Source organism: Chlorocebus sabaeus, chromosome 16 (assembly GCF_047675955.1).
Source record: "Chlorocebus sabaeus isolate Y175 chromosome 16, mChlSab1.0.hap1, whole genome shotgun sequence".
Lineage (NCBI taxonomy): Eukaryota > Metazoa > Chordata > Mammalia > Primates > Cercopithecidae > Chlorocebus > Chlorocebus sabaeus.
Genome location: NC_132919.1, coordinates 25,164,500 through 25,176,584, shown reverse-complemented (window position 1 = coordinate 25,176,584; position 12,085 = coordinate 25,164,500). Strand labels below are relative to the sequence as shown.

At 56.2% G+C, this 12,085-nt stretch overlaps 1 protein-coding gene across 1 annotated transcript; it reads right to left on the bottom strand.

The window, feature by feature from the left end:
* Positions 1-294: 294 nt before the first annotated feature.
* On the bottom strand, positions 295-7,623 carry LOC140708758 (TBC1 domain family member 3F-like). The gene is made up of 10 exons (XM_073005546.1): positions 7,552-7,623; positions 7,307-7,389; positions 5,980-6,019; positions 5,411-5,491; positions 4,851-4,958; positions 4,412-4,521; positions 3,112-3,164; positions 2,470-2,589; positions 1,698-1,792; positions 295-306 (listed from the first exon to the last, which is right to left on the bottom strand). Exons 1-10 carry the CDS (start codon positions 7,621-7,623, stop codon positions 295-297), a joined length of 774 nt encoding a protein of 257 aa, XP_072861647.1.
* Positions 7,624-12,085: the final 4,462 nt, after the last annotated feature.

The window sequence follows — 12,085 nt, the reverse complement described above, 5'->3', positions numbered from 1 at the left end:
GGGCCTCCTGTACTTTCTTAGAGTCCAGGAGGAAGAGGAGGAAGAAAAGGTGAAGAGGAAGGCCCAGGTAGTAGGGTTGCGGGTCTCAGGCACTCCCCCACTATTGACTGCCCCAGAGGGTGACATGGGAGGGGACATGGCACTGGAGCCCACCTGGGGGTGGCAGGTCCCCTTGCTTCCTTGTTAGTTTCTTCGTAGAGGCCCTAAGATGCTTGAGCACAGAGTCATCATCCAACTCCCAGGTGTGAAAGAATTGGTTCCGAAAACGTGCCCACAGGCCAGACCTGGATGTCTTCATGGGGCGCTCTAGGGACAGGGTGGACATCAGGCCAGGAGAGTTCCCTGGGAGGGGGCACAGCTGATACCCCGTGGCCACTTCAGTCTCCCACTAGGCGATGCGGGAATCTTTTGTGGCCACCCCAGGGGTTCGGATGTGCACAGGAGACTGTGGCCGGGGGAAGTGGGTAGGGAAGTGCTCACAACATTCATCTGGGTCATGTGGGGGATGGGCTCGGTGTCACTGTGCCCTGCCCAGCCCACCTGGCCAGACCTCCCTCTGGGCCAGAACAGAGGATCATGAGGACAGTGTGAGGAAGCTGCCCTCGGGTAAGTCAGCGTCTGACCCCAGGGCTCCCCAGGCCCCACTGGACACACGGAGACTTACTCCGCTGAACTTTAAAGGCAATGCTTGTCATCGGCATCAACACCTGTTCTCCTTCCAGCAAATACACGTCCCACAGGCGCAGGATGAGCCCGAGAGAGATCTGTGGGGATAGCAGGTGTGGGAGACTGTAGCCCTTCCAGGCTGGGGCTGGTGGCTCGAGCTGAGCCCACTGGGGCTTCAGTCCCCAGGGTCAGTGACCTTTCCCATGAGGGTTTCCTGAGCCCTCCAGGGTGCTGGGTCAGACAAGGTCTTACAGCTCCTCATGGGACGCACTCATTGGACTGGGAGTGTGGCTGCTGGAGAGAGGGGCTTGCTCAGGGTTGGAGGCTTCCCTGATCCCTCCCAAGTCAGGTCTTGGCCCAGTCTGCCTATAAGGCTGGTCCTGAGCCCCAGTGATTTGCCCTGGGATGACCCCTCTTGGGCAGAGGGTTTTGTTTGGGTGTTCTGTGAGGGCCCTCCAGTGTGCAGAGCCTCCTGTGGGCTATGGGTGAGCCAGAGCCCCTGGCTAGGGAAGCAGGGCACTGCAGGGCAAGGAGGGTCCCTGAGCCAGGGTCTCCCTGTGCCTTCTTCCCCTGTCATTCAACATCTGGAGAAGCCAGCCTAAGGAGGAATCCTGCGCACAACGACCTTCGTTGTCCTGATGGGAGGAACAGAGGTGCTCAGGGCCCCCTGGGCTGCCCTAAAAACTTCCCTCTTGCAGGGCCTCTGAAGACCCTTCCCCTAGTGCAGAACACTGGGCGGTGTCCATGGCTCCCCACAACACCGTCCCCTTCCCACACTCCCGGTGGACACACTGCCCTTTGCCCTGCTCTGCGGGAGCTGGGCCCCCATCCCTGTGCCTCTGTCTCCTCCAGGGCAGGAAAGGAATCCAACTCCCAGCCCATGGAGAATCCGACGTTCCAGGTCAGGCCCTGGCTGGACTCAGCCAGTCACCAGCCCCACCAGGGGCTCCAGTCCCCATTCCTCCAGCGCCATGGGAGGCAGAGTCTCTGGGGAAGAGCCCAAGCTTGCTCACCAGATGCCATAAACTCACCAGATACCACCTGGTCTTGCGTTGTGACGTGGGTACCACATGCTCCTGATGGTCTTGGAGGCCCTGGACTGTCCCACCATTTGGGCTGTGGAATCCTGAGAAACCCCAAGCCCATCAAGAAATCAGAGCCTTCCCTGAAGATGTGGAGCCATCAGCAGGAAGAGCTGGGCAGCTGGAGAGGACCCGAAACCTGAAAGCCTTTCACCCTCCCATGTGGTGACCCACCATGCAGCCGTTGCCCTGGGGACGTGGGGCAGGAACATCCCCTGGAGGCTGGCTGGAGGTTCCCCTGGATGCCTCCTGTACCAGGGTGCAAAAAGGGCAAGCATGACTTGAGGCCACCACATGGCAGCCAGAGCAGGGTGGGTGCTGGGCTCTTGGTCGTCTCCTGGAAGTGAGGTCAGACCAGGGGACACGGGTTGGGGAGATGCTGCCACCTGGGCTTGGTCGGCCCATTCATGGGCACCAAGGGCAGCAGGATTCTCAGGGATTGGAGAGTCAGCTACACAATCAGAGCCGGAGGGCGTGGCAGCAGGACACAGAGGGTGGCCACGGGGAGGATGAGATGCCCTCCGCTGACGGGGATGAAAGGCGTCTGACTTGGGCTTTGGGGTCAGCCGCGGACTCCTGGGGGACCCTCAGCAGAGACATCGTAAAGACTCCCAAGGAGCTGGCCAAGGAAGGTGCCTTGGCTGAAAGCTGAGATCATCTGGCCAGAGTGGTCGTCCCTGGGTCTGACTGCATGAGGTCCCTTGGGCACCTGTTCACTTACCCTTCAGGGAGTGCCTCTCCCTGGCCAGCAGCTGCACCAGTGCCCAGAATGCATCCTCCTCAGGCAGATAAAGGAGGAACAAGGCCGCGACGTGGCTCAGGTCCCTGCAGTAGCCCACCTCTTGCAAGAGCCAGAGTCACCGTGAAAGGACATTACCTGGGAGGACTGAGGTCACCTGGGAGGACTCATGTCATTGGAGAGGGCAGAGGTGACTGGGGAGGCTTCCTCTGAAGAAGAGGCTTCCTCGGGATGCAAATTCATTTCACAACAAGAGCCAAGTCCATCAGGCACTTCAGCACCTTGTCCAAACTGTCTCCTGATGGCACCATCCCACATGCGACCCTGCCAAGCTCCTGGGCTTTGGGGCAGCCCCAGGAGGAGGGCATCATTTCTTGTTCTGAGAAGTGGTGGTCAGACCCAGGTGACACCAGGAGTCCATGCCCCGACTCCTCTGTGTCTCAGCTTGACCCCTTGAGGTCACCCCCTTGCTTGGAGGTTTATGCCAGCGGTGAGCTGGAGTCCTACCTCCTATATCCTGGTGGGTCACAAATACTAACTTTAAAAGAAGCAGCGACACCCCCACCAGACACCCACTCCTGTGAACAGTGAAATACTGCCCGGGAACATCACTGCCGGGAATACTCACCGGGTTATACTCCGAATATGCCAGGAGGATGTAGAATAGTTTCCGCTGCCTAGGAGACAGAGAAATGAGGCTTTTGTTTGTTTTGTGCAGATGCCGTTAGCTTCACTTTGTCTACAAAGCCTAACAACAAATCCCATTTCAGGTTCAGATGATTCACCAGATAAGCAGTGAGCTCTTCAGGGCCTTTGACTTTGAGGAAATGTTTCAGTAAAATCCACATCTGTGACATGCAGATAGCCCCGTTGTACAGTGACTTGCCTGATCCTTTTCACTCTGAATGATTTTCTTTATTTATTTTCAGTTTGCACACACGCCAGTTCAGCCTTTGGGTGTACAGTTCCTCCATGGTTCTAAACCAATGGGCAGAGTCTCCTGGTGACTGCTCCAGCCCCTCCTGAAGCGACTCCTTCATCTTCCAAGTCTCCAGGTGGCCCCTATGCACCCGGCCTCTCCCTGATCCCTCAGCCCCCGGCCACCCAGACTGCTTCTCAACCCCTATGGTTTGGTCTTTTCCAGAATGGCCCAGGAATGGGAATCCTACGTGGTAGCTTATTGGGTCTGGCTTCTTTTCCTCAGCAAAATGCATCTAGGATCCACCCACGTTCGTGTGGGCATCACTGGCTGATTCCCTTTTCTCACTGTGTCTTCCGTTTGAAGGGAGGACCAGCCTTGCTTTCCCCCTTCCCATGTTGAAGACTGTCCCCGAAGGCTCCTTGTGTGAGTGACGATGAAACAAGCAGTGGACGTGGCATGCAGGTTTCATGTGGACATCAGTTTTCAAATCAGTGGGATCAATATTTGTGATACTTTGGGGACACGTGGTTGAAGTGCATTGAGCTTTGTGAGTCACTTCCAAACTGGCTGCCAAAGTGGCTGTGCCATGTCATGTTCCCAACAGACCAGGATGACAGTTTCCAGGACCCCTAATTGCCCCAGCATTTGGTGCTGTCAGTGTTGCCTGGAGAGACTCATGGGCCCTCCATCCTTCCACCCTCCCGTGAGTCCTACCATGGGTCCCCGTGGGTCAGGGAGAGCACCTTTCACCATTGTGCATGATTTTGTTTGCTGCCTTCTGTCTCCTCAGGATCCTCCTGGGTTCTGGCCCTACATGTTCCAGTCTGGCCCAGGGCTTGGAACCAGGTGCTCAGTTCATGGTGCCGGCTGCTCCCTGGGTCAGGGGAGGTCTTGGCAGCTCTGTCATCCCTCCTAGGTGACCCTGGCCTCTTCTCCGGGGAAGCCCCCATCCCTTTCGTTCACTCCATCTCCACTGAGACCCTGTCGCTCCCATAGGCTTACTTGGTTCCGTATCGATCCCTGAAGAAGATGTGAGTCCTTAATGTCCTGCTCAAGTCCACATCGATCTGGTGGATGTGTTCAGATGACCTCTTGCCCTTCTCCTTCATGACCTGTAGGGCGGGGCCAAGAGGAGGAAGCAGCCTCAGAACAGATGGAAGACTCCCGGCCCCAAATGGCAGTCAGCCCACAGTCAGCACTTCGGGAAGGAAGGAAAGCAGGAAGGTTTCCTTCTGCACAAAACTGCTTTTTGGCTTGTTACTGAAGCCGGGGAGGGTCACCAGAGCCGAGTTTGTCTGTGGTGACTATGTCACCGTCCGTGCCCAGGATGTGCATCTGACCATCCCACCCACCCCTGAGCCTGGGCTTGATGCTCACTCCAGCTGGAGACCTGGGCCCCTGACACGGCCTGTCCTGTTTGTTGTGCTCTGGCTGAACGTACCTTGTATGTTCTGGGGTTTTTCGACTTGACTTCCTGGATGTTCAGGAGGACTGACCACACTTGGCCCCGGATGTTCATGGGAATGCCCTTATATACTCGATCTATCAGCTGTGGGCAGAAAACAAACTGGTGTCACAGGCCACGGTGCGACCCCAGTGAGGACCAGAGCCCGAGGATTCTGGAAATGGTTGGTTTTGGCCCCATGATTCCTCATTAGAGGTGACATTAAGCTGGGACACAGTCTCCCTTCCCAGGATTGAAAGAGTGGTTGGACACTCAGGGTCGGAACTCTAATCTCAACATTTTCCTTCTTTTGGGTCACCAGGGCATCCCTAGCCTTGAGCTCCAGGTGGTCCCAGCCCTAGATTCAGATTCCCTCCCAGCAAGGTGATGCTTGCACGAATAGGCAGGCAAACCATCGACCAGGCCTGCAGTCCTCTGGGTGAGGTCAGTGTGCCACCCGCCCTCTGAGAGGCTGATGGTGCCAGGCCACAGCCATGGGTGCCCGTCCCCTGTCTCTGCAGAGAGTGGTCCCCAGGGCCTCTCCCTCCACACATTACCTTTTTACTGTTCTTATATGTCTCCCAGCGTCCCAGCATTTCCATCCACTTGCTCTTTCGTGTTATCTCCCCCCGCATTTGCTGTCAAATGAGGAATGTTGGAGTTAGGGGAGCTGCCAGGCTTCCCAGAGCCGCCCATGGATGCTGCGTCTAGGGCTCTGGAACCCTGGTGGACCCAGCTGGAGGGAGCCAGGGAAGGGCAGACCCTAAGGGTTGAGAGCCTTTGAGAAAATGAGCGCCAGTGGGCTGGCTTTGGGACCCTGAGACATGCCATCCTCAGGCCACAGACACACCAGTCTTAGGTCAGGTCCCAGCCTCTAGGTGGGGTCCTGACACAGGCGGGCAGCCACCCCCACGCCACAACTGTGGTTCTCACTGTGGAATCTTATCACGCTGCCAAAGTTACAACAACCTGGGATCAGTTCCAGCAGGGACTGCTGCCCCTCCCAGGGACATCGTGTTGCCCTCACCCGCCACCGCCCAAGCCAGCTGCCTCCTCTGCCTCATCGACCACCTGCCCAGTCCCCATATTACTGGTTCTGCCCCCTCCCCATGCATCAGGCTCTTACCTTCACCTCCCAAGCAGTGGCAGAAGGCAGCTCTGTCTCACTGTAAGACAACCCAGGCAGAACTGAGGATCTGCACAGGGCCTGGAGCTCCCCGAGACTGGGAACCAACCCCCTGAAAGGACAGGTTATATCCCTATCTAGCTCAGGGCTCAGTCCAGGAGAAGACACAGGGAAGGGAGGACAAGGGCCTTCCTGTGGGGCTGACTCCCAGGAGGGGCAGGACCTGGGAGAAGAAGGAGTGTGGGGCCAGTCTGGCCGGGGTTACTGGGGCTCCTGGTGTGGGGGGTGGTCAGGCTGCACAATGGGGCTGCCCGTCCTGGACTGGAGGTGGTGCTTTCTGCTGGAGCTGAGAAAGGTCAGGCCTGAGATGGGATGGGGGCCGCCCAGAGTGGCCGACTGGGCCCTGACAGGAGTCCCTCAGGGAGTGACCACATCACACCACCAGGGTCAAGGGAGACTGCCCTGAGACCTGCCCAGTGTACTTCTGGTGTACCAGGGGCCCATCCCACTTAACAGCCCCAAGGTCCTTTCAGGTTCTGACTCCCAGTTTCCACCTGCCTCTCCCTGCACCTGACCCACACTCCCTGCGTTTCTAAAGTGGCGCCGCTCATCAGCTCGCTCCCACCCTCCCTCCCCCGGGATCCTCTGTCTCTCCATCCTATGAACCCTAAGGGATGGACTCCTGGCTGGGCTCATCTTACATGGCCCCAGGTCCTTTCCCAGCACCAGACCCAGGGTCTCTAGCCACAAGCCCTGCTGCCTCCCTGGCCTCACGGTGAGATGCCCAGAATGGGGCCCTGCCCATCCTCTCCCCCATTCTCCTAGGGCCACCACTCCCATCGTTCCCATTCCTTTCCCCCTTCCCCATGGGGACAGTGAGGGCTGTATCTCTAGGGAAATGAGGGAGGACTGGGGCAGGTGGGCCCTCAGAGACCTGCTGGACAACAGCCCTGAGGCTAGGCCAGGCGTCCCCTCACCTTGTAGCCACAACCCTTGGATTTCACTGGGGTTGTTTCCAAGTAGACATGGCCAGAGCCTCAGGCTGCCCTGCTCTTGTGCTGACTTGGGGACAGAACTGCTGAGAGTCCAGGGGCCTGACCTAGCCCAGTCTCCATTCCCACCCACTCCCTAGATGGGCCCCGCACCTCTGGCCTAACAGCAACCTCGGGCTGGACCAGCAGGGGAGCCAGGGAGGAGTTCTGACCCTGGAAAGGAGGTTGGCCCGACCCGGCGAGACAGTCCTGCCTCAGAAAGGCCTTTCTGAAAACAAACCCATCCCTGAGCTGAGACAGGTGCCTCAGGGGTGAGGGGAGCACAGAGGACTCACTGCACAATCCCAAAGCGATCAGTGTTGTTGTAGATTCCAACAGGCTCAGGACCCATGTCCTCTAGCAGCCCAGCTCGGTGTCCCTGTAACCCAGAGGGAGGCTTGGTGAGGGGTCCAAGGTAAAGGGTGCAAGGGCCTGGAGGTAGTGGCCACCCGTGCCCACTCTGTGCTCCTAGGGAATCCAGGACCCTTTGACCAGGGCGCACTGGAAGAGGCCTCCCTCCAAGGAGCAGACCGACCTGTACCTTCTCATAGTTCATGATGATATTCTCTCGCTCCTGTGCCCGCAAACTATCTGCATCCTCTACGATTACCATCCTGTGAGACAAAATCATCTAAAAGTTACATTGTACTTGAGAGCTTCGGAGAACACCTGAACCGTTCCCGCCAGGCTCCCAGATGCTGACTGGCTGCGTAACCCCCATTCCACCACTGCCCCCGGGTAAAAAGGCGCCAGACCTAGTGTCCCACACCTGCATGAGTCTCTGGAGTCTCCAGTCCCAAGCAAGGGTGGGCATCATCCCAAGGACTTGAGGACAGTGGGACCTGGACAGAGAATCCCGTCGTCCCCAAATGCCATGAAATGGGGACACACCTGCCCCAGCAGGTTGAATATTGTCCACCTGCCAAGGGTGAAGGGCCCATGATGGGCTATTCCAGGGATGTGGAGGGAGACTGAGGTCAGCGACCAGAGGTCTCTGTACAATCGGCCTCCTGAGATGCTCAGGGACCACAGAGATGTCCAGTTTCCTACCGCGAACAAGATCTCTCCTGACTGCTCTGTTCTACTCCACTCATCACTTTGGCTCCCATGGCCGTTGAGTCTGAACAGTGAAGCCACTTTAGGAATAATGCCAGTTGAGCAGGAGGGTGTTCTATTTGGGGGATGTAAATGATCTTTTGTGCTAGGGGAAACCTTCATTCGGGGAGGGACTGGACTCCACCATCCTGAGCTGTCCCTACAGGAGGGGCTTCATTTTCCCAGGTCGCTGAGGAAGGACAGTGGGTCCTTGGTCCCAGAGAATACCTGGATGGACCGTCCCTCCTGGGAACACTTGGGGCAAAAGGAGGGCGAGGCCTCGAAAGGACCAGACAGAGCAAGAAATATGTGCAGAGAAGCCCAGTGCCGGGACCCCTTTGAACAGAAGGGAAGAGGGTCTCCCCCCAGCCAGCCCTCCAGGGCTCCTTCATTTTCCACATCTACCCAAGGACAGAAGGTTCCCCAGGACAAGGGACCATGTGTGTTCAGTGAGGCCCACAGCCACCATCAGGACACAGCTTAGGGCACAGAGGTGTTCTCAGGACCTTCCAATTCCCCCCACCCACAGTGGATCTATCCCAGTGGCTCTGCCAGGGCCAGGCTCTGCCCCATCAGGATGGGAAACCTGGGAAGACTTGGGATCTACAGCAGGGAGGTCACAGGGTTCAGGACTGAATTCCAGCACAGCGTACGGCAGGGCTGAGAGCAAAACCTAGGGTCCTGGGTGGATTCCCAGGTCAGTAACCGCCTCTCTGACCCCAGACGTCTCACCTGTCGAATGGGTACACTAGGGAACAGCACTCACTCTATGAAGCCACCATGAGGACGAAAGAGCCAATCGTCTACACTGGCAGTGTAGAACGGGCGACCGGTGAGTGCTCAGGGATGACCCTCCTCGGTAGCTGCCCAGAGGCCAACACCACCCACAGCATAGCCACTGTCCCCAAGTCAGCCTGGAGGGAAGAGAGCAGGTCGCATTCACCTGATTCTGATGAATCAGTTGGCCTGCGTTATGCCTCTCAGGTAGAAAACCCTTGAGTCCACAAAACTGGTCCCAGATACCACTGTGCGTGTGTAGCTGATACCACTGTGCGTGGGTAACTGCCGTAGAATACAGAGGCAGGCCAGAGAGCGGATTGGTGCTAAGCACCAGTGACATTCTGAGGTCATGGCACGCATCACAGTGGGGCCTTGCCCGGGTCAGCAGGGCCCAGAGTCAGGGTCCTCCGCTGCCTGAGGCGGCCACATGCCTGCCTGCAATGTGTTTGTGTTCATGCGTGCACACCTGTACATGGGTAAACACATCTGTGCACGTGTGTGTGCCTTCTCTGGCCAGGCCTGGCTGCCCCATTCATGTGTGCACCCAGTTCCTCATCACTGTCACTCCCGAGGCCCAGGACCAGTATCAGAGCATCCACGGGTGTTCCCTAACCTCAGCCCTCCTCGCCCAGGGTGGTGTGGGATACACATAAGGATGGAGGGAAGTGACCACTACTGTTGAATCTCAGAATACAAATGCTAATACTATTACTTAATGGTATTTTCGTGTCTCTAATGGTATCTTTTTTAAAAATTTCTGATATTTTAACTGGGTATTTCACACCATAACCCTTGAAAGTTCTAGAGAGAGGATCCTGTGGGGAAAGTGCCAGGCACACAGTAGGGCCTCACTCCATTCCAGACATGTTATCTAAAATCTGGTTCATCTGCCCTTCCTGCCAGGGCCTAGGGGATGCCAAATTCCAGGCTCCAGAAAGAGCTTGGGATAAAATGAAGCTTCAAGGGGTGAACTTTGACCTGGACTGAGTCTGCCTGTGCCATCCAAATGGAGTCTCAAGTCCCAAGATAGGGCGTCCAGATGCCCCAATGCAGGGACCTCTGATCGACACCTGCTCCCCTGTACTCATTAGCAATCTCATCCACCCTACTCTCAAAGCACACTTGGCCATCATAACCGCAAGCTCTGCATCTGTGGATTCAGCAACAGCAGATGGAAAATATTCAGAAAAGAAATTGGATGGTTATGTCTCTACTGAACATGTGCAGACTTTGTTCTTGTCATCATTCCCTAAAGAATACAGTATCACAACCATTTATGTAGCATCTGCATTGTGTTACATGTCATAAATGATCTAGTAATGGTCTAATGTCTATTGGAGGATGTGCATAACTTTTATGTAAATACTAGACCATGTTATATCAGGGACTTGAGCATCCATGGATTTTGGCATTCCCGGGACCCTAGAACTAATCCTCCATGGATACCAAGGGACAATTGTATAAACTCACTCAGGAAGGCTGCTCATTGGAGGAAGGGCCCAGTTCAGTACAGACAGGGACATCATCCCTGGACTACAGTCCATCCATCCTTCCATCCATTCATCCATTGGCACCACCCTCTAGTGCTGTCCCAGTGACAGCTCTAGCAAGTGGAGACATTTAAAAAGATCGGCTCACGTTGTCCAGCTTTGAGGTCTTGGAAGAAGTTGCACCAGTGTGAGAATAGGGGGTCAGTTTCCTCCAGGATCCAAAGAGCATATCAGGGCCCCTTGGGGTGAGGAAAGGAGCGCGGCCTCCCCAGCAGCCACACAGGCTGCAGTAGGATGGGGCTGGGGCTGGCCCTGTTTATCACTTGGCCCTCATCAGGGGAACAGAAAGACCAGGGGGCATAGGAGGAACACGGGGCAGCTGATTGCCTAAGCAGAAGGCACCTCAGGGAAGGGGTTTTAGTTTGTTTTCACACTGCTGTAAAGAAATACTTGAGGCCGGGCGTGGTGGTTCACACCTGTAATCTCAGTACTTTGGGAGGCCGAGGCGGGTGGATCACCTGAGGTCAGGAGTTCAAGACCAGCCTGGCCAACATGGTGAAACTCCGTCTCAACTAAAAATACAAAAAAAATTAGCTGGGCGTGGTGGTGGGCGCCTGTAATCCCACCTACTTCGGGAGGCTGAGGCAGGAGAATCCCGTGAACCTGGAAGGCAGAGGTTGCAGTGAGCCTAGATGGTGCCATTGCACTCTAGCCTTGGTGACAAGATTCAAACTCTGTTAAAAAATAATAATAATAATAAATACTTGAGACTGAGTAGTTTATAAAGGAAAGAGGTTTAATTGACTCACAGTTCAGGGAACTTACAATTATGGCAGAAGGTGAAGGGGAAGCAGGCACCTTCTTCACAGGGCGGCAAGAGCGAGTGAGTGGAGAACGAGGAAGTGCCGCACTTTGAAACCATCAGCTCTCCTGAGGACTCCCTCACTCTCAGGGGAGCAGCACAGGGGAAACTGTCTCCAGATCCAATCCCCTCCCCCAAGTTCCTTCCTTGACACAGGAGGGATGAGTTTTGGGTGGGGACACAGAGCCAAACCTATCAGGGTCTCAGCCTGTCTTGCAGCTCCCCAGGGCTGAGGCTGAGTACAGATCTGCTGGCCCTGCTCTACAGCACCAGGGGCTCTGCCTGTGCGCCCCCATCTGCTGCTTCCTGGGGTGGTGGCTGCTTCCTCAAGAAGAGGTTGGATCTGCTCTCCTACCCACCCCTCTCCAGGGCCTTGTGGTGCCCTGGCCACACCCTCCCAGGGTAAGGGCAGGAAACTGGGCTCCTTGCCCTTCTTGTTGCTTGGGTGACAATCCTGGGGTCATTCGTAGGCCCTATCACTGTTCCTCCTTCTAAATGGAGAGCATTTTGGCAAATCTTCCTGGTAGAGGCCGGGGGCTCATCCCTGTTATTGGTTCTAGCTTGGTAAAGCCAGGTTAAGACATCTGGGCAAGCAGAAAATAGGGTGGCCCCCAGGAAGGGTGGGTGGACGGTGCTAGCCTTTGGGCTTGCCTGGACCAGAGTGTGAGGGGCAAGATTATTAGCAAGTAAGGTTGTCAGGGCTAACATCAGGGGACAGTAATAATGCTGGTGGGGGGACGGCGGTGTGGCTGGCTTGGTGTGGGGCATGAGAGCCAAGGTTTGTCAGCTCACAGAGATGCGCCTGACCCATGGACTAGCGGCTGTGGAACCCAGTGGTTGCCCTTAGT

Excerpts from the sequence above, each read along its gene's own strand:
- LOC140708758 (XM_073005546.1), bottom strand. The coding sequence starts at position 7,623 with ATGGTAATCGTAGAGGATGCAGATAGTTTGCGGGCACAGGAGCGAGAG. Across the intron at positions 4,959-5,410 it reads CATATAAGAACAGTAAAAAG|CTGATAGATCGAGTATATAA; the intron begins GTAATGTGTGGA and ends TTCTGCCCACAG. Across the intron at positions 1,793-2,469 it reads GGAGAGGCACTCCCTGAAGG|GATTCCACAGCCCAAATGGT; the intron begins GTAAGTGAACAG and ends GGGGTTTCTCAG.